At 46.5% G+C, this 18792-nt stretch overlaps 1 protein-coding gene across 3 annotated transcripts in view; it reads right to left on the bottom strand.

Annotated features, from left to right (window-relative positions):
* Positions 1–18792, bottom strand: part of ANKRD33B (ankyrin repeat domain 33B) — an 86066-nt gene that overhangs the window by 28436 nt on the left and 38838 nt on the right. For 2 of the 3 annotated variants that reach the window (XM_005556596.5, XM_045393546.3), the window contains exon 2: positions 1348–1477. The exons of the other annotated variant lie outside the window; for it this stretch is intronic. In XM_005556596.5, coding sequence (XP_005556653.3) covers positions 1348–1477 — 130 coding nt within the window. The remainder of the gene's footprint in view (positions 1–1347; positions 1478–18792) is intronic. 3 annotated transcript variants of the gene reach the window in all.

Below are 18792 nucleotides of genomic sequence, written 5' to 3'. Positions count from 1 at the left end.
ATCCTTGGTCCCTGACATGGCAGCTGGCCCACGAGAGGAAATGAATCACTGAATGCCTTACAAAGCCTTTTCACACTCTTGCTAGGCTTTCAAAGCCTGGAATCCTCCATGGAGGTGATGCCTCACGCTCCGAAACCTGAGGAGGTGAACACATGTTAGCGCAGCCCCTAGCCCTTTCTAAGTTTGGAGAGTTCCCCACTCTATTCGTCTTGATTGAAAAGTGGGGTGCCCAGACCACTCCCACCATGGGGGATGAAACTGTCAAACACTGGTTTTTCCAGCCTCCCTGGCCCCTCACCCATCAGATCCACCCAGGGTGGCTTTGGTACAGGGGCTTGTGAAGCAACAAGGGACAAGGAGGTCTCCCTTTGGTGACAGCAACAGCTGTTTCCCAACCAGAATCAACATACAGTGTGGTCCGGGGCACTTCCTCCAGTTTCCGGGCCCTGAGTGGGATTCTCAACAACCCCTGACAACCGTGTGAGCTTCCCCTGCTTCCCTCAACACACAAGCGCCTGTCCTTCCTGGCTCAGCCACAGGCAGCTTCTTTGCTTGCAACTGAGAACCTGACCAATGAAACAGACAGAATCTTTGGAGGCCAAGAAATTTGAAAGGGGTCAGTGATAAACCTGGTCAAGACCACTGTTCCAAATGAAGTGTAATTATGAAGAGGCAAGCATAGGTTTCATGTCAGTCCTCAAAAAAATGTCTGGATACAATTCCAAAGGAGGAGAGCCGCCATGCACTTGGCAACACTGACATAAGCGCCGTCCTCTCGATGACTATGATGGGCTGAGGGCCACGTGCTTGGATACCCGCTCACAAGAGGCTCCCACTAATTTCGTCTCAGCTTGTTACACGGATACTCTAACAGCTCTCAGAAACAGTTCCTGGCATTTCTTTAATTCTACAGGTAAAGTGCAAGGTCACCTTCTACACGTGTCTACTTTCATGATTAACTATTATCGAGACACACGACTGTGTCTCTTCCACTGGTGGGTCTGCCAGCCTTGTGCCACCCCCTGTCTTTGGAGCAGGATGGAGTGTGAGGCTCCAGGTGAAGCGGTGACAAGGGTGGCTTTCTGGTGCAGATTCATATTCAAAAACTTTGGACAGTATCAGAGCTTGATCTGCCCACACTGAATTCTGAACAAGTGGGTAAATGCATAGTGTCCCAAATGCACAGCTTGTGCACTCACAGCGATCAGCCCTTCCCTGGCACCCCTCAGTAGCAGGACATGGTTTCTGATCATTTCCATCCTGACTGCATCGTACCGGGAGCCCGGGCTGCCTGGGGGCGGTGCTCTGGCCACGGCTCTGGGAGGAAAGGGGGAAGCCAGCTCTTACCTGCCTGTGCAGCTGTGATTAGGGCTGTGTTCCCCTCGCTGTCCTGCCAGTTGACGTCAACGTGGGGGCACTCTGCTAAGGCCACCACGGTATCCACAAAGCCGTGGTAGCAGGCGACAATAAGTCCGGTCTAGAAATGAAGAGGGGAAGCGGGTCAGAGGGGCAGAGCCGGAGCATGGTGGGTCAGCACTGGGGACCCCAAGGGGCACCCACTACCCTCCAGGGGGCTGGACAGGGCAATGACAGGGACCTGGAGTCCCAATTCTCAGAGGTGGTTTAGAGTGAGCCAGCTGCTCGATCCTTCTCAAATGTGTGTTGAGCACTGACTCGAGTGAGGGCCTAGACGTGAAAACATCAGTGAACTGCTAAGGCCTCAGCCCTCCTGGGGTGTGCTTCCCCCAGGGAGGGAAACGCACCAACTATGGGGCTCGTAGAGAAATAAACGACAGAGCGCGGCAGACGGCGATGGGGTAAAAAAGGTGCGTGCAGGGCAGGGTGCAGCTCTCTAGGGAATAGGGTGGTCAGGCTGGGCTTGGCAGAAGTGAGGTTGGGGTCTGTGTGTGAAAGAGGCAAGGCAATGGGCCACAGGGATAAAGAGAGGGGGAACGCCCCAGTAGAGGAAACAGCTCAAGCAAAGGCCCCAAGTCAGGACCGTGCCTGGTGCAACCAGGGAGCGGCCCAGAGGCCGGCGGGGCTAGAGCAGAGTGAGTGAGAAGAAGAGGAGTAACCTGGGTCCAGGAGGCAACAGGGGGTCTCAGAGGCCGTGGACAGGGCCCTGGGGACCCCCCGAGTAGGGTGAGTGTCCTGAGCCATCGGCTGCCAATCATCCGCATCCACTCTGGCTGCTGGGCAGGAAACAGGCTCTAGAAGAACAGGGTGGAAGCGGGAGCTGGTGGGAGACCACTGTGGGGCCAGGCAGGCGAGGATGGTGTCACACCAGGGTGGGGACAGCAGTTGGGGAGGCAAATTTGGATTCTGGAAAGGAAGATTTGCTGTTAGAATGGAGGTGACGTTGAGTAGAAAAAGAGCACAGGATGACCCCAAAGTTTTGGCCCTAGCAGCTGAGAGGATGCAGTTGCCATCAAATGAGAGGGACAGGCTATGGGACAGGGTGGGCGTGGGGACAGATGGCCTGCAGACTCCAGTGTATTGTATGATACTGTCTCTGGACAACCCAGTGGTGACGTCAGGTAGAGATGGATAGCAGCGTGGAGTCATGGAGAGAGAACCAAGCTCGATAGATACACTGAGAGTTGATTTTGTACATCTATCAATTAAATATTACCAAACGTTAAAATCTTAGCTCCCAGTGGAATGGCGCAAGAAGTGGGGCTTTGGTGGGGTGATTAAATCACAAGGGTGGAGCTCTCATGGATGGGATTAGTGTCCTATAAAAGGGACCTCAAGAGCTCTCTTGTGCCTTTCTCCTCCAAGTGAGGACGCAGGCAGAAGTCTGCAGTCTGCATACTGGAAGAGGGCCCAGGCCAGAACCCCACCGTGCTGGTGCCCTGATCCTGGGCTTCCAGCCTCCAGGAATGTGAGAAATAAATTTCCACTCTGTGTAAGATCTTAGCCTTCCAGCCCCTAGAACTGTGAGGAATAAACTTCCATTATAAGTAAGTACCCCGTCTATGGTGTTTTGTTGCAGCAGCCCAAGTTGACAAGGAGACTTTATAACAAAGGAAAACAGCGTAGACTCAGGTGTGAGGCTCACCGCCTCACAGACGTACATAAAGTGAGATGCTAAAATTCAACCCAGGGTAGGAGCTAATGACCAAGCAATCAAGTGTCACTCTTGGCAGTGCCAGCCACACCACCACTGCATGGGAGGCACAAAGTTTACCTTGAGAGCCACTCCACAGTGGCCCAGCCGATTTTCACCAGATTTATTTATTTATTTATTTTTTTGAGACAGAGTTTCGCTCTTGTTGCCCAGGCTGGAGTGCAATGGCGCAATTTCAGCTCATTGCAACCTCTACCTCCTGGGTTCAAGTGATTCTCTTGCCTCAGTCTCTCAAGTAACTGGGACTACAGTCATGTGCCACCACACCCGGCTAATTTTGTATTTTTAGTAGAGACAGAGTTTCGTCATGTTGGTCAGGCTGGTCTTGAAATCCTGACCTCATGATCCACCCGCCTCGGTCTCCCAAAGGGCTGGGATTATAGGCGTGAGCCAACACGCCCGGCCAATTTTTAGTAAGAATATAATTTTTCATGGAACAATAAGAGGACTCGAGTAGCTCTGCCCACTTACCTCAATAAGGCTCCTAGTTGCCCCACAGAAGAATATTAAATCACAAATATTCATGTTTTTAAAGTTCTACAGAATACCATTGATTTTCTAACACTGACATCCATACCACGGCATAATGAACTCAATAACTGTTGACTATGGAAAAGGGTCTTTAATACACTCTAGCTTATGCGCCCTTTGAAATAGGTCATTCCATCGATACGGTGAAATATTTCACAATAATCTAATTTTAAATAGAAAAGTGGCTGCAGGCAGGCTCTCCTTAGAAGCCGCTGAGGTTTTCAGCCTCTCTGGGAACTAAGAGTTCGCTGCCGCCACCACCTCCATTCTCCCAGCTAACCTACCAGCCTGCTTTCGCATAAATGTGCCGGAAAACTTGTCATTCCACCCAGGGAGCGCCCAAAAACCGTTTTTAGCTTCTTTGGATGGAGATATTGCTCTAGTATTCTACAATTTCCTGACTTATAAATAAAACATATTGAACATAATGTAACATCTTCCTCTGCATATAATTACACAAGTAGCTCATATTTATTGCAGAAAAAGATCCAAAAATTAAAGAGAAGAAGTAAAGTTATAGACCAGACACACACATATGCCCACATTTTTCTTTAAACTAAAACAGGACCATTTGCTATATGTCTTAGTTAGGACTATATCAGCAATATCTTCACATCAGTAAAAGTAACTCTGTGTCAAAATTTCTGATAGATACGGAGTATTCTATTCTATGTGGGGTAGAATTGTCATTATTTAACAAACCCCTATTCTCAGATACTCAGATGATCTGTTTCTCACTTTCTCATGAGTAAAACCTGCAATGAAAGCCCTGGAGCTAAGGCTTTGTGTATTTTGTTTCTTGTTTTCTCAGGAAACATTGTTAGGAGCAGGATTTCTGGATTAAAGAAAATAGGTATTTTGAAAGCTTTTAGCATATACTGCAAACCTGCCCTTCAGGAAGGTCCCAGATGGCATCTGCCTTTGCCAACCCTGACATCCAACCTGCACTTAAAGGGCTCAGGTTAAAAGGAACGCCTTCCCTAGGTGGCTACAAGAGGGACATGCTCAGGGCTCCGGAAGTATCTGGCTCCTGAATTAGGTCTCTTTCAGGACCACCCTCCCCTCCCCTCCTTCTCACCTCAACCAGGGAAGGGTTCTGCTCCGGACAGATAGCACCTCCTCCCTCCACCACACTCCTCCAGCTTCCTAAGGTAAAACTTCCCAAAATGTGCAGCAGGCACCTGCTGGCAGCCACCTTGGGAAGGCTGATATAGTATTTAGAAACCTAAAAACATCACTTTTTTTTTTTTTTTTTTTTTTTTTGAGACAGAGTTTTGCTCTGTGGCCCAGGCTGGAGTACAGTGGTGCGATCTTGCCTCACTGCAACCTCTGCCTCCCGGGTTCAAGCCATTCTCCTGCCTCAGCCTCCCGAGTAGCTGGGACTACAGGTGCCTGCCACCAAGCCCAGCTAATTTTTGTATTTTTTAATAGAGACAGGGTTTTACCATGTTGGCCAGGCTGGTCTTGAACTCCTGACCTTGAATGATCTACCTCAGCCTCCCAAAGTGTTGGGATTACAGGCATGAGCCACAGCACCCAGCCAGAACATCACTTATTATATTAACAAATTAAATGAGGCCAGGTGCAGTGGCTCGTGCCTATAATTCCAGCACTTTGGGAGGCCAAGGTGGGAAGACCACTTGAGGCCAGGAGTTTGAGAACAGCCTGGGCAAGACAGTGAGACACCATCTCTACAAAAAAAAAATTTTTTTTAATTAGCCATACATGGTGGCACATGCCTGTCATCCCAGCTACTCAGGAGGCTGAGATGGGAGGATTGCTTGTGCCCGGGAAGTCAAGGCTGCAGTGAGCCGAGATCACGCCACTGAACGCCAGGCTGGGTGACAAAGCAAGACCCTGTCTCAAAAAAAAATTGGGGATGGGAGGTAGATGATCATTATCTAAGTGAGTTAAAGCTCTCAACACATACACATGCACACACAGGAAACTGCATAGAAAACATCTAGAAGAACCACACCAAAATATTAAGAACAGAAGGAACATGAATGGGAGGTATGTGATGGTTAATTTCATGTATCAACTTGGCTAGGCCACAGTACCTAGGTATTTGGTCAAACATTATTCTAGATATTTCTGTGAAGGTATTCTTTAAATGAGACTGATACTTAAATCAACAGACTTTGAGTAAAGTAGATGCCCTCCGTCATGTGAGTGGGCCTCATCCAATCAGCTAAAAACCTTAAGAGGAAAAAGGCTAGCCTCCCCACACCCTGGGAAGAAAAAACTTGACCAGCAGCACTGCCTTCGGAGTCAAACTGCAACTCTCCCCCAGATCTCCAGGTTTGAACTTGCCAGCCCCTACAATCACACACGCCACTTCCTTAAAACAAATCTCTCTCTTTCTCTACATATATGTACACACACACACACACACACACATACAATTTCTCTGGAGACCCCTGACTAATCCAGGGTGGGTGGGGTGGTGAAGGAATATTTTGGAAGAACTACTTTCACTTTTTTTTTTTTTTTTAAGATGGAGTCTCGCTGTCACCAGGCTGGAGGGCAGTGACGCGATCTCAGCTCACTACAACCTCCACCTCCTGGGTTCAAGCGATTCTCCTGCCTCAGCTTCCCACGTAGCTGGGACTACAGGCGCATGCCACCACGCCCAGTCAATTTTTGTATTTTTAGTAGAGACGGGGGTTTCACCATATTGGCCAGGATGGTCTCAATCTCCTGACCCTGTGATCCGCCCTCCTCGGCCTCCCAAAGTGCTGGGATTACAGATGTGAGCCACCCCATATGATTCTGTGCAGTTAGAATTCTTATGTAAAACAAAGCTGTATTCATGAGGAAATGATATCGTTTTAATTAACATTGAAAAAAGCAAGCAAACACAATGTTTACATTAATAACATCCTCATTAAGAAATAGTTTTACAATAACCACTGTAAACAAATGCAAACAAGAGCTGTCTGTGAAAGAAAAAGGAGGGCTGGGTGCTGTGTGAGGCCCAGCACAGTCTACAGAAGAAGTGGGAGTCCACGACAGCCAGGGGAGAGACCGAGGCACCAGAGGCCCAGGGAGCCCCAGAACCACGTGGGGCCTATGGTACCACAGTAGGGGAGCCATCATCCTGATGACCCAGAATAAAAAGGATGTCACCATGCTTGAGTGTGAGAAAAAATTCCAAGAACCAAGAGAGTACATTTCAGATACTTAAAAATCCATTTCTATAAAACCCCATAATAACACCAGCAATAGGTCAGGGGAGATGTCTGTGTGGCTTTATGACTGAATGCAAGAATTCTGGCCTCTAAAGAGCTACTATATTTCTAAAAGGTGGCCATGAGCTCCTGCTAACACATGTCTGATTTGCTGGGTAAACTATTTTAGGCAAGTTTCAATCATCTCAGGATATTTTAAGACAATGCAAATTAAAATCATCAGGGGTCTAAGAAAAGAATCTTGCATTGGGGACAGGGGTGGGCATCCAGGATAAACATCAATGATAGCATTTGGTCGCAGCAGCTGCAATGGCACAAGAGAGATGGATTCCCTGTGAGGAGCCGACTTCCCGGTTCAGTTCACACAGGTAATTTAGGAATACTCAGGCGGCATGAATGAAGACTGACTCAAATGCTCCATTCTGAATGTCCTCTGGAGACAGAGCCTTACTATCTGCCATGCACGGAACATTTGTGTCCCTTCAAAATTCATATGTTGAAATCCTAACCCTCACGGTGATGGTATTAGGAGATGCAGCCGCTGGGAGGTAACCAGGTCATAAGGGCAGCGCCAATGGGATTGGTGCCCTTATACAAGAGGACCCCAAGAGCTGCCTTGCCCTCTCCACCCTGTAGGGACACAGTAAGAAAGTGCTGTCTATGAACCAGAAAGCAGGCCCATGATCTTGGACTTCTCAGCCTCCAGAACGGTCAGAAATAAATCTCCATTGTTTATAAGTCACCCAGTTTACTGTATTGCGTTATAGCAGCCTCAGCAGACTAAGACATCATCTAATTAAGCTATTCTCCAAACAAGATTCCAAAGGAAAGGATACTTCATACAAGTCTTAAAAATTCTAAGATCCCTCAACACCAGTTCATTGCTTCAACATATCATAGAAAAGCAGTGAGTACTGCAGCCTCAAGCCCAGCGCCACAGGCAGGAATCCTTTCCCTGGGCCTAAATGGAATGAAAGAGCATGAGAGGGAGGCCCCAGGAAGACAGGGAGTCTTCAACACATGTGGCTTGTAGAGAAGACCAAGTGTGCACATCAACCACCACTGCTGGCCTTAAATTCCACACTACGCTATGCACTGGGTGTCATACAAGGCAAACCCTTCCCGGTCAACTCTCAAGGCTGGTAAATGAATTCAGCTGCAAAGACCAGCCAGCAAACTTCCTTTCTGAAGGGTCTCCCTAGGAGTTCCGATTTGTCTGCAATTTCTATGATATGACATCTATTTTCTTTTAAATACACTCCCTAAGTGTGATTGTTAGTATCTTGAACCAGATACTTTCTGGGATGTGTTGTTAGAAGTTTGGAGGGTAAAGGTCGGGTCCAGTTCTAGTGCAGAGGGGTGGCAAGTGGCAAGGGGAGAGGATTTCCTGGCCAGGAGGCAGGACCCAGCACTGCAGGTCAGACACCACCACTTCAGTCCACTGCCTCTCCAAAGCCAGCTCATTATAAAGAATCCCGTGGAACGTTCCGTGCACCAAACCTTAACCATGGATCAGTGTTGGGGAAAAGCGGGCGAACCACACAGACACAGGGACAACCCCAGTGAGCTGCCTGGACTCAGGCAGCCCCTGTTCCAAGTGCCCTTTGGTATGTGTGTATGAGTGTTTATTACGAAAAAAATTCCAAATATAGAGAAAAGTAAAATAGAAAGTAAGATAAGTAAGATAAACACCCATGTCTTCATCGGTTACATTAACGAAGGTCAATATTTTGTCATAACTGCTTCAAACTTTTTAAAGGAATCCGCATTACAGAAAAAGTTGAAATGCCTTTTTGTACTTTCTTCTCCGTCCCTCCCAGAGGTGATCACTATTTGGTGCTGCTGTGAATGCTCTGATTTTGCTTTTGCATTTTTATTACATATGCATGTATCCATAAACAATATATTTATTTATTTTTACTCATTTATTTCGAGACAGAGTTTCACTCTGCTGCCCAGGCTGGAGTGCAGTGGCACAATCTCAGCTCACTGCAACCTCTGCCCCCCAGGTTCAAGCAATTCTCCTGCCTCAGCCTCCCAGGTAGCTGGGATTACAGTCTCCTGCCACCACGCCCAACTAATTTTTTTTACTTTTAGTAGAGACAGGTGTTCGCCACGTTGGCCAAGCTGGTCTCAAACTCCTGACCTCAGGTGATCCACCCACCTCAGCCTCCCAAAGTGCTAGGATTACAGATGTGAGCCACTGTGCCCGGCCCATAAGCGATATATTTAATAGAGAGCATTATTTCCTATTTCAAATATTTGCACAAAACGCTCTGCATGTACATTTGAGCCTGAAACTTGGTTTATTCAAGCAGTGCTGGACGTGATCTAGCCAAATCACTGGCAAATGCATTGTGATTACTATAGTGTCTCTGCATGTCCATCCATGCCCCTGAACTGATAGACACTGTGTCCAAAGTTCTGTGATTACAAACACAGAGCACTGAAATTAAAACCTTGATCTGTATCTCCTGATGCACCTCAGCTGGAAATTAACTGGGATCCTTGTCTGTGTCAGTTTTTCGACTAGGGCACTATTGACAAGTGGGGCCAGATAATTCTTTATTCTGGGGGGGCTGTCCCCTGTACGATACAATCCCTGGCCTCTACCCATTAGATGTCAGGAGCATCTTCTACCCTCATTTATGACAACCCAAAATGCCTCCAGACATTGCCAAATGCACCCTGGGAAGCAAAATTGCCCCCAGGAGAGAACCAGTGCTCTAAGTGGACAAGCTGGGGGTAGAACATGAGCCAAAGTCCTCTCCAAAGCAGCTGTAACAACTTCAACTCCACCACTCATGGGTGAATGTTACAGTTTTTCTTCATTCTCACCAATTCCCAATACCTTTGCATTTTCACCAGTCGGATGCGTAAACACTGTTACTGTGTTTTCACTTCACATTCCCCTCATTGCCAGTAAGACTGGCTATCTTTCCATGTACCTATTGGCAGTCTGGATTTCCTCTTTGCTAAAGGATTTAATTATGTCTTTTGTCCATTTCCCATTGGCTTCTTTGTCTCTTCCTCATTGATCAGTATGAATTCTTTTTTGTTTTGCTTTTGTTTTTTTTTTCCGTCACCCAGGCTGTAGTGCCATGGCACGATCTCAGCTCACTGCAGCCTCCATCTCCCAGGTTCAAGCGATTCTCCCACCTCAGCTGACCAGGTAGCTGAAATTACAGGTGCCCTCCACCATGCCTGGCTAATTTTTGTATTTTTAGTAGAAATGGGGTTTCACCATGTCGGCCAGGCTGGTCTCAAACCCCTGACCTCAAATTATCTGCCCGCCTCGGCCTCCCAAAGGGCTGGGATTACAGGCATGAGCTACTGCCCTTGGCTGATAATTTTAAATTTTCTAGTGGCCAAATTAATAAAAGCCAAATGAAATCCTAATAAATATATTGATTTAACTCAACATATCCAAAATATTACCATTTCAAAACGCAATCAATAGAAAAAATTTAATGAGCTATTTTACTTTTTGGGGATGAATCTAGTGCATATTTTACACTTACAGCACACCTCAGTTGCACTGTGTCCAACAGCCACCTGGAGCTACCAGCTACACTACTGGGCAACACAACTCTGGACACTAAAGCTGGCATCAGGATGGCACTGGTGCCCAAGGCTGACACTAAGATGTAGCAAAGGAGGCCCTGGGACACGAAATTTAAAGAGGCGATCCATCTCAGGCACCACAGAGAGTAGGTGCCTCTGTCAGTGCTGCCCCTGAAGCTCTGTCGAGGGTGTTGCAATTGTTTTCTCTACACCACTTGCTTTTTCATTTACCATCCCATTTCACATTTCTTTCTTTCTTTTTTTTTTTTTTTTTTTTTTTTTTTTGAGACAGAGTCTCGCTCTGTCGCCCAAGCTGGAATGCAGTGGTGCTATCTCGGCTCACTGCAAGCTCCGCCTCCCGGGTTCCCGCCATTCTCCTGCCTCAGCCTCCTGAGTAGCTGGGACCACAGGCGCCCGCTGCCACGCCCGGCTAATTTTTTGTATTTTTGGTAGAGATGGGGTTTCACTGTGTCAGCCAGGATGGTCTCGATCTCCTGACCTTGTGATCCACCCACCTCGGCCTCCCAAAGTGCTGGGATTACAGGCCTGAGCCACCACGCTCGGCGCCCATTTTACATTTCAATGCAGTCATATTATTAATCTTTTCTTTCATGGGAATGCTTTTTGTCATGTGTTTAAGCAATGTCTCTTATTCAAAAACCCTAAAGATATTCCTCTGTATTTAATTTCAAAAGTTTCGAAGTTTATTTTTTTTCACAGTGAGGTCTTGAATCCACCATGGTTTTTATTATGGAAATTTAAATTTACCTTTTTCTGTTTTCCTAGCACAATATATGAACACATGCATTCTTTTCCCATTGGTAGTAACAGCATGCTCAAGCACATCCCACCTCCCCATAAGCACACGAATGCACTGAGAGTTGCTTCCGTTGGTCTAGCAATCTACCTTGGCCCCAAGGCAATCCTGATTCCACACTGCAGCCTTGTGTTTTGCAAGGAAGAAACCTTCCTTGCTCTTCCCCTTCAGAACTGCCATGGCTCTTTTTTTTTTTTTTTTTTAGACGGAGTCTTGCTCTGTTGCCCAGGCTGGAGTGCAGTGGCGCAATCTCGGCTTACTGCAATCCTCATGGGTTCACGCCATTCTCCTGCCTTAGCCTCCTGAGTAGCTAAGACTACAGTCATGCACTACCACGCCCAGCTTTTTTTTTTTTTTTTTTTGTATTTTTTGAGTAGAGACAGGGTTTCACCATGTTGATCAGGCTGGTCTCAAATTCCTGACCTCAAGTGATTCACCCGCCTCAGCCTCCCAAAGTCCTGAGATTACAGGCGTGAGCCCCCACACTCAGCCAGCTGTTACTATTCTTGATTACCAAGCTTCGTTTTAAAATCAAATTCAGTTCTCAATCCTCCTAGAAGACGTGGTGAAGAAGACTGTGCAAAACACCAGACCATAGGTCACCAGAGGACACCTAAGACGACATGCCCGGACTGCCAGGAATAGGCATTTGTCTCCTCCTAGAGAGGGCTAAAGGAAGCTGCTGCTGGGAGGCACTCAGTAACAAGGAGCTATAAATAAGAAGATGAACTCACAGACAGTCCAGCAGGAAAACAAGCAGCTGGAAGCTCATCATCCAGCGTGTTTCACCGCCCCAAGTAGACCTCAGTATTCCTCAAAAACGTCCCTGACAACACCCTCCATTCTCTTCCATTTATCCTATACAGTAGCACGCACAGGAGGAAGATTCATTCAAGTATGGGCGACGGTCTGTGAAGAAGCCGGTGAAAGTACACACACACAGTCTTTTTTAATTGTTTGAACCAGGACTATTCAGTTGCACTGGATTCAGCCGCAGTACGCACTGGCATTATTCCATTATCTATTTCTTCCTGCCTCTCGGTAAAATTGCATTTCCCCACCCTTTCTGAGTTCTGACTTGACCATCTGGTTTGCTTTGGGTAATGAAATGTAAGTGAAATAGCAGGTGTCGCTTCCAGGAGGAAGTTTCGAGAGACGGTGGACGATGTGCCACCTTCCCTTTTCTCTGTCTTGACTGCCCATGAAGCTCGGAGATGGGACGGCTCTCAGCCTGGGCCTCTGGGGTGAGGGCAAAGAGAGCAGAGCCCTGCCCCCTCCAGCCAGTGCACAAGAGCATGAATGAGTGAGAGGCAAACCTTTGTTATTTTAAGCCACTGAGACTTGAGGTGGTTTGTTATCACAGCAACACAGTTGAGTGTGTGTGCGTGTGTGTAACAGCAGCGTACATCATCTATGCATGTGTCAGGTTGCCTACTTTTTGTTCCCCTTGGGAAGAACTGTCCTTTATTTTAAGATTATGTCTTTGCTACTTGATTGGGCACAAAACATACTTATAAAATGGGTTGGGCGTGGTGGCTTATGCCTGTAACCCCAACACTTTGGGAGGCTGAGGTGGGTGGATCACTTGTGATCAGGAGTTCAAGACCAGCCTGGCCAACATGGTGAAATCCTGTCTCTAAAAATACAAAAGAATGAGCCAAGTGTGGTAAGGCACACCTGTAATCGCAACTACTCAGGAGGCTGAGGCACAAGAATTGCTTGAACCCAGGAGGTGGAGGTTGCAGTAAGCCGAGATCGCACCACTGCACTCCAGGCTGGGTGACAGAGTGAGACCCTGTCTCAAAAATAAATAAATAAAATGATGATGACATGCGTTATGACTTTTAAATTTATTTCTTAGCTTGTAAAACAATAATTTGGCAATCACGTCATGCCACCTATTCCAAAACCATTTTACACCAAGTGAACCCAGCAGCCTGGGCGCCACGGTCCTGTGCTGCGCCACTGAGCGGCCGAGCATGCTGCAGCCATAGCTTCTGAACTCTCCCATGGCCACACCAAGCCCCTGGTGGTCTGTGTTCCCCCTGGTGCCGTGCCTCATGTTTTCAGGCCTCAAAGCCTTTGCAGGTGCAGTGGCCTCCGCCGGGAATGCCCATCCTCCCTGCCCCTGACCCTATCACCAAGTCGGCCTACACATTTCTGAGTCTCCTGCCAGTATGGCCCAAGCCCTTTGACGCCCATTTTCTGACGGTCTCACGGGGCTGCCGTTCACACACCAGCCCTCACTGAACAATAAGCTCCAAGTGGAGGAAGATCATATCTTTTTAATTTTGCTTCCCAAGTGCCTGACATCTACAAGACGCTCAATAAGCACTTGCTGAATGAAGGCACATACCCCTGAAATGGATCAGTGCCTCCTACCCGGAATAACACCCAGCTTACTCTAAACTGCGGGCCGACACGCAGTGCCATGAGCTTGAAGCTTTTTATGTTCCTTCTACAGTCAGGAAAGGAAATGAGTTCAGGTCCCCAGAGACCTCAAAGATGCAGCTCCCTTCCAGTGTGGTGTCACTCTCAGCAGGTACCCCCAGATCTGGGGATGAACAATATAGATCTGAAAGCAAGAGCCAGACTCAAAAGAAAATGAAAGTGGACCCAAGAACTCCATTCTGAGGAATTCACTTCAGAGACAACAGTCCGTCAAGAGCTGGGCCCGGCGGCTCACACCTGTAATCCCAGCACTTTGGGAGGCCAAGGCGGGAGGAATGCTGGAGCCCAGTAGTACGAAAGCAGCCTGGACAACATAATGAGACCTTATCTCTAAAAAGAAATTTAAGAACTATCCAGGTGCAATGGCACACATGTGTACTCCCAGCAATTTGGGAGGCTAAGGCAGGAGGATCACTTGAGCCCAGGAATCAGCTACAGTGAGCTATGATCATGGCCCTGCACTCTAGCCAGGCCCTGTCTCCCTGTCTCACAAACAAAAAAGGAAGTCAAGAGATTTGTATCTGTATAAAGACCTGTAACTACACAGCCTGAAAAACACCCAAATATAAAACATACATCAAGAGATGACTGGCTAATGAAATACATGCTCTGGAACCCAGGCACAGTGGCTCTTGCCTGGAATCCCAACACTTTGGGAGGCCAAGGCAGGTGGATCATCTGAGGTCAGGAGTTCAAGACCAGCCTGGTCAACATGGTGAAATCCCGCCTCTATTAAAAATACAAAAAATGAGCTGGCTGCAGTGGTACACACCTGTAATCCCAGCTACTTGGGAGGCTGAGGCACAAGAGTCACCTGAACCTGGGAGGCAGAGGTTGCAGTGAGCCGAGGTCATGCCACTGCACTCCAGCCTGGGTGACGAGTAAGATTCTGTCTCAAAAACAACAAAAATAAATAAATATATGCTATGGGACACGATGTCACTCACCCAAAACAGGAATGAAATTATGATGCACGTGCTGATGTGGGAAGAGCTTCATAGGAGAGTCTTCAGTGAGAAGTAATAATAGTAACCACAGGTCAGAGGAGCTGATACCGTATTATTTCTTCTTGTGTGAACTTCTAAAATGTGTGCGTGCCTTTGGCATGGCTATGTTCGTAAAATGTCTTTCATTTTTCTGAAAGGGGATGTAGGAAATTTAAGTAGCCATCATCAAGGCACATAGTGAGAGGGAGCAGTCTTTTGGGATTTTATTATAGATTTTGGGTCTGTTTCAATGTCCTTTTGAGGTCACGTATTTTTAAATTACACAAATAAAATTATGTTGGCAGCAGTGCTATAGGTGATATTTGTGTTTTTTTATTTTTTTATTTTTTTTTGAGACAGAGTCTCACTCTGTCACCCAGGCTGGAGTGCAGTGGTGCGATCTCGGGTCACTGTAACCTCCGCCTCCTAGATTCAAGCGATTCTCCTGCCTCAGCCTCCAGAGCAGCTGGGACTACAGGCGCCCGCCACCACGCCCAGCTAATTTTTGTATTTTTAGTAGAGACGGGGTTTCACCATACTGGCCAGGATGGTCTCGATCTCTTGACCTTGTGATCTGCCTGCCTCAGCCTCCCCAAAGTGCTGGGATTACAGACGTGAGCTACTGCGACAGGCCAATATTTGTATTTTTATCTATGCTTTTCTGCTTCAAATAGAGATGCCTAATAAACTGTTTTAAATAAAGAAATAAGACATTTTACTAATAAAATAAATAAATATGTAAAACACATCAAGATAATTCTTTCCAACATGGGGTCACCTTGTAGCCCTGTAATTAGGATTTGATAAATTCAAGGTTGTCAGTAATTCAAAACAATTTCTCTTTAGACTAAATTTTGCATAAAATGTAAATCTTATTATCACTGCAAACCTCTTTTGGGATTTATGATTTTAGATTAGTAATGTATGAAACTACTACTTTGTTCAACTCTAATCCCTCTACCAAGTTCATGTATATACCTAATCTATTTCTATCTCAGAGGCTCGCCTAATTTTCCCGACACCGGGAATGGTTTCCACGCAGTGATCGTACAAGCGTTCTGTGATGAAAGAAAACGAAGCCTGTTAACAGTTGACCTGAAGGCAGTGACTGTAACAATTACATGTTCTTCTGACCATTGATTCACTTAATCTTTTCGAAATTAAGCTTGGAATTTTTACAATGGATGTACAAAGCTTGACAGAGAACTTAAAGGAACTAGCAAGGCTAGAAGAGCAGAATATAGAAACTCACTCGGCCAGGCTTGGTGGCTCATGCCTATAATCCCAGCACTTTGGGAGGTTGAGGCAGGTGGATCACCAGAGGTCAGATGTTCAAGACCAGCCAGGCCAACATGGTGAAACCCCGTCTCTACTAATCATACAAAAATTAGCTGGGTGTGGTGGCGAGTGCCTGCAATCCCAGCTACTTGGGAGGCTGAGGCAGGAGAATCGCTTGAACCCGGGAGGCAGAGGTTGCAGGGAGCTGAAATCTTGCCACTGCACTCCAGGCCTGGGCAATAAGAACAAAACTCCAGCTCATTGGGAAAAAAAAAGAAGAAGAAGAAAAGGAAAGAAAGAAACTCACTCAATGAGAAAGAGCTCATGAGTATAATATTCTTATTCATTCCGCACCCTGTACTTCTAATATTCACAACCACAGTTATGGCGGCCAGTCTCCCGGATGGCCCCAGTGGTCTCTGTTGCCTCCTGGTACTCACATCCTTGGTGATCACCCCTCATGCTGAATCAGGGCTGGCCCCTTATGGCAGGATTAATGGTGTATGCCTTCCACGGCCACATCCTAAAGGATCTTGCAGCTTTCACCCCAGTCTCCTGGATTGCAGGCTCTTGAGGAAGCCGGCCGCCATGCCCTGTGGACACTCAAGAGAGACCCACAGGGAGAGGAACTGAGGCCCCCGGCCAACTGCCAGCACCAATGTGCCAGCCACGAGACAGAGACACTTTGGAAGGGGACCCTCTGGCCTCAGTCAAGCCTTCAGACAACTATAGCCACAGCCAGCATCCCCACTGCAACTCACAAGAAACCCTCAGTCAGAACTGCCCAACCAGGTTCCCACATTCCCGAGCCATAGACACTGTGAGAGAAAAGAAATGATAATTATTATTTTAAACCACTATGTTTTGGGGTGATGCATGTAGCATTAGCTAATACAAACATCAACAAGTCATAAGGATAGAATAATGACAAAATCCAGTTACAATTTTCCAAAGCCTGTCATATTAACACACAATTCCATGTTTCTGTCTTGAGAACTGGATCATTCATTAAAGTTGAATATATGCTTATACAAGATAATATATAATTAAATAAAACACATTAGTATTTTATTAATAGCCATTGAGATCTACTAGATGTTAGGTGCAGCTAGATTAGATATAATTAATGCCACAAATCAGCTAAGAAAATTTCCTCTCTGGACTTCACTATATTCCCAGAAGACGTCAGGAAAGTGCTATATTTCTCTTTTTTTTTTTTTTTTTTTCCAAATATGTTCTCCTTTTGGTAGGGCACAGTGACTCACACCTGTAATCCCAGCACTTTGGCAGGCTGAGGTGGGAAGATTGCTTGAGGTCAGGGGTTCGAGACCAGCCTGGTCAACATGGCAAAACCCCATCTCTACCAAAAAATACAAAAATTAGCCAGGTGTGGTGGTGCATGTCTGTAGTCCCCACTACTCAGGAGGCTAAGGCGGGAGAATCACTTGAACCCAGGAAGTGGAGGTTGCAGTGAGCCGAGATCACACCACTGTACTCCAGCCTGGGTGACAGAGAAAGACTCCGTCTGAGGGGGGAAAAAAAAAAATTCCACGCACAGTGGCTCACACCTGTAATCCCAGCACTTTGGGAGGCTGAGGCGGGTAGATCACGAGGTCAGGAGTTTGAGACCAGCCTGGCCAACATGGTGAAACTCTGTCTCCACTAAAAATACAAAATTAGCCAGGTGTAGTGGCACACACCTGTAATCCCAGCTACTGGGGAGGCTGAGGCAGGATAATCACTTGAACTCAGGAGGCAGAGGTTACAGTGAGCCAAGATTGCACCATTGCACTCCAGCCTGGGCAACAAGAGTGAAACCCCATCTTAAAAAAAAAAAAAGTCATCCTTTTGAAATTATTTTTAAAAGTTAAAAAAGAAAAACCCTTTTTCTATTGTATAATCTTACATGTTATCAAACAATAGTGAAATTGAGGTATATGAAGAATTTTAATCATGAGGAAAGGCTTAAATTACCATAAAAAAATAAATATACATTTAAAAAATTATATAAAATCATCTATTAACAATGCATGACAAAAAACAAGAAAGAAAATGCACTAAACCTTCAGTAGTAATTGATTCTGAATGAGGAGGTTATAAAACGTTGTAAAAAGTCTCATTTTCCCCTACGATGAACATCTATTTTTATTTAATAATCAGAAAATACAACACTTTTAAGGACGGGAGCTGGGCACAGTGGCTCACCCCTGTAATCCCAGCACTCTGGGAGGCCAACGCAGGTGGATCACCTGAGGTCAGGAGTTCAAGACCAGCCTGGGTAACATGGCAAAACCCCGTCTCTACTAAAAATACAAAACTTAACCTGGCATGGTGGTGCACACCTATAATCTCAGCTACTCAGGAGGCTGAGGCAGGAGAATCACTTGAACCTGGGAGGCAGAGGTTGCAATGAACTGAGATCACTCCACTGTACTCCAGCCTAGGCGAGGGAAAAAAAAAAAAAATTAAGGAGGAAAAAATTCTGATGAAGCTTCCTAGTCTCCTGCTTAACTGTAGTTGTGTACAAATAGGTTCACAGGCTGTGAGAAAACTACAGAAGACAGAAAGCTGCTTCCCATCCTTTTCTAGAAAGAGAGAGGAGGATATAAATAGACAATCAGACTGGGCACGGTGGCTCACACCTATAAGCGCAGATCCTTGGGAGGCTGAGGAGGAAGGATGGCTTGAGTTCAGAAGTTCGAGACCAGCCTGGGCAACATGTCAAAACCCTGTGTCTACAAAAATATACAAAAATTGGCTGGGTGTGGTGGTGCACACCTGTAGTCCTAGCTACTCCAGAGGCTGAGGCAGAGGGATTGGTTGAGTTTGGAAGGTCAAGTCTGC

This window comes from Macaca fascicularis, chromosome 6 (assembly GCF_037993035.2).
Source record: "Macaca fascicularis isolate 582-1 chromosome 6, T2T-MFA8v1.1".
Lineage (NCBI taxonomy): Eukaryota > Metazoa > Chordata > Mammalia > Primates > Cercopithecidae > Macaca > Macaca fascicularis.
The sequence above is the reverse complement of the archived record's forward strand: the minus strand, read 5'-3'. Positions and strand labels throughout refer to the sequence as shown.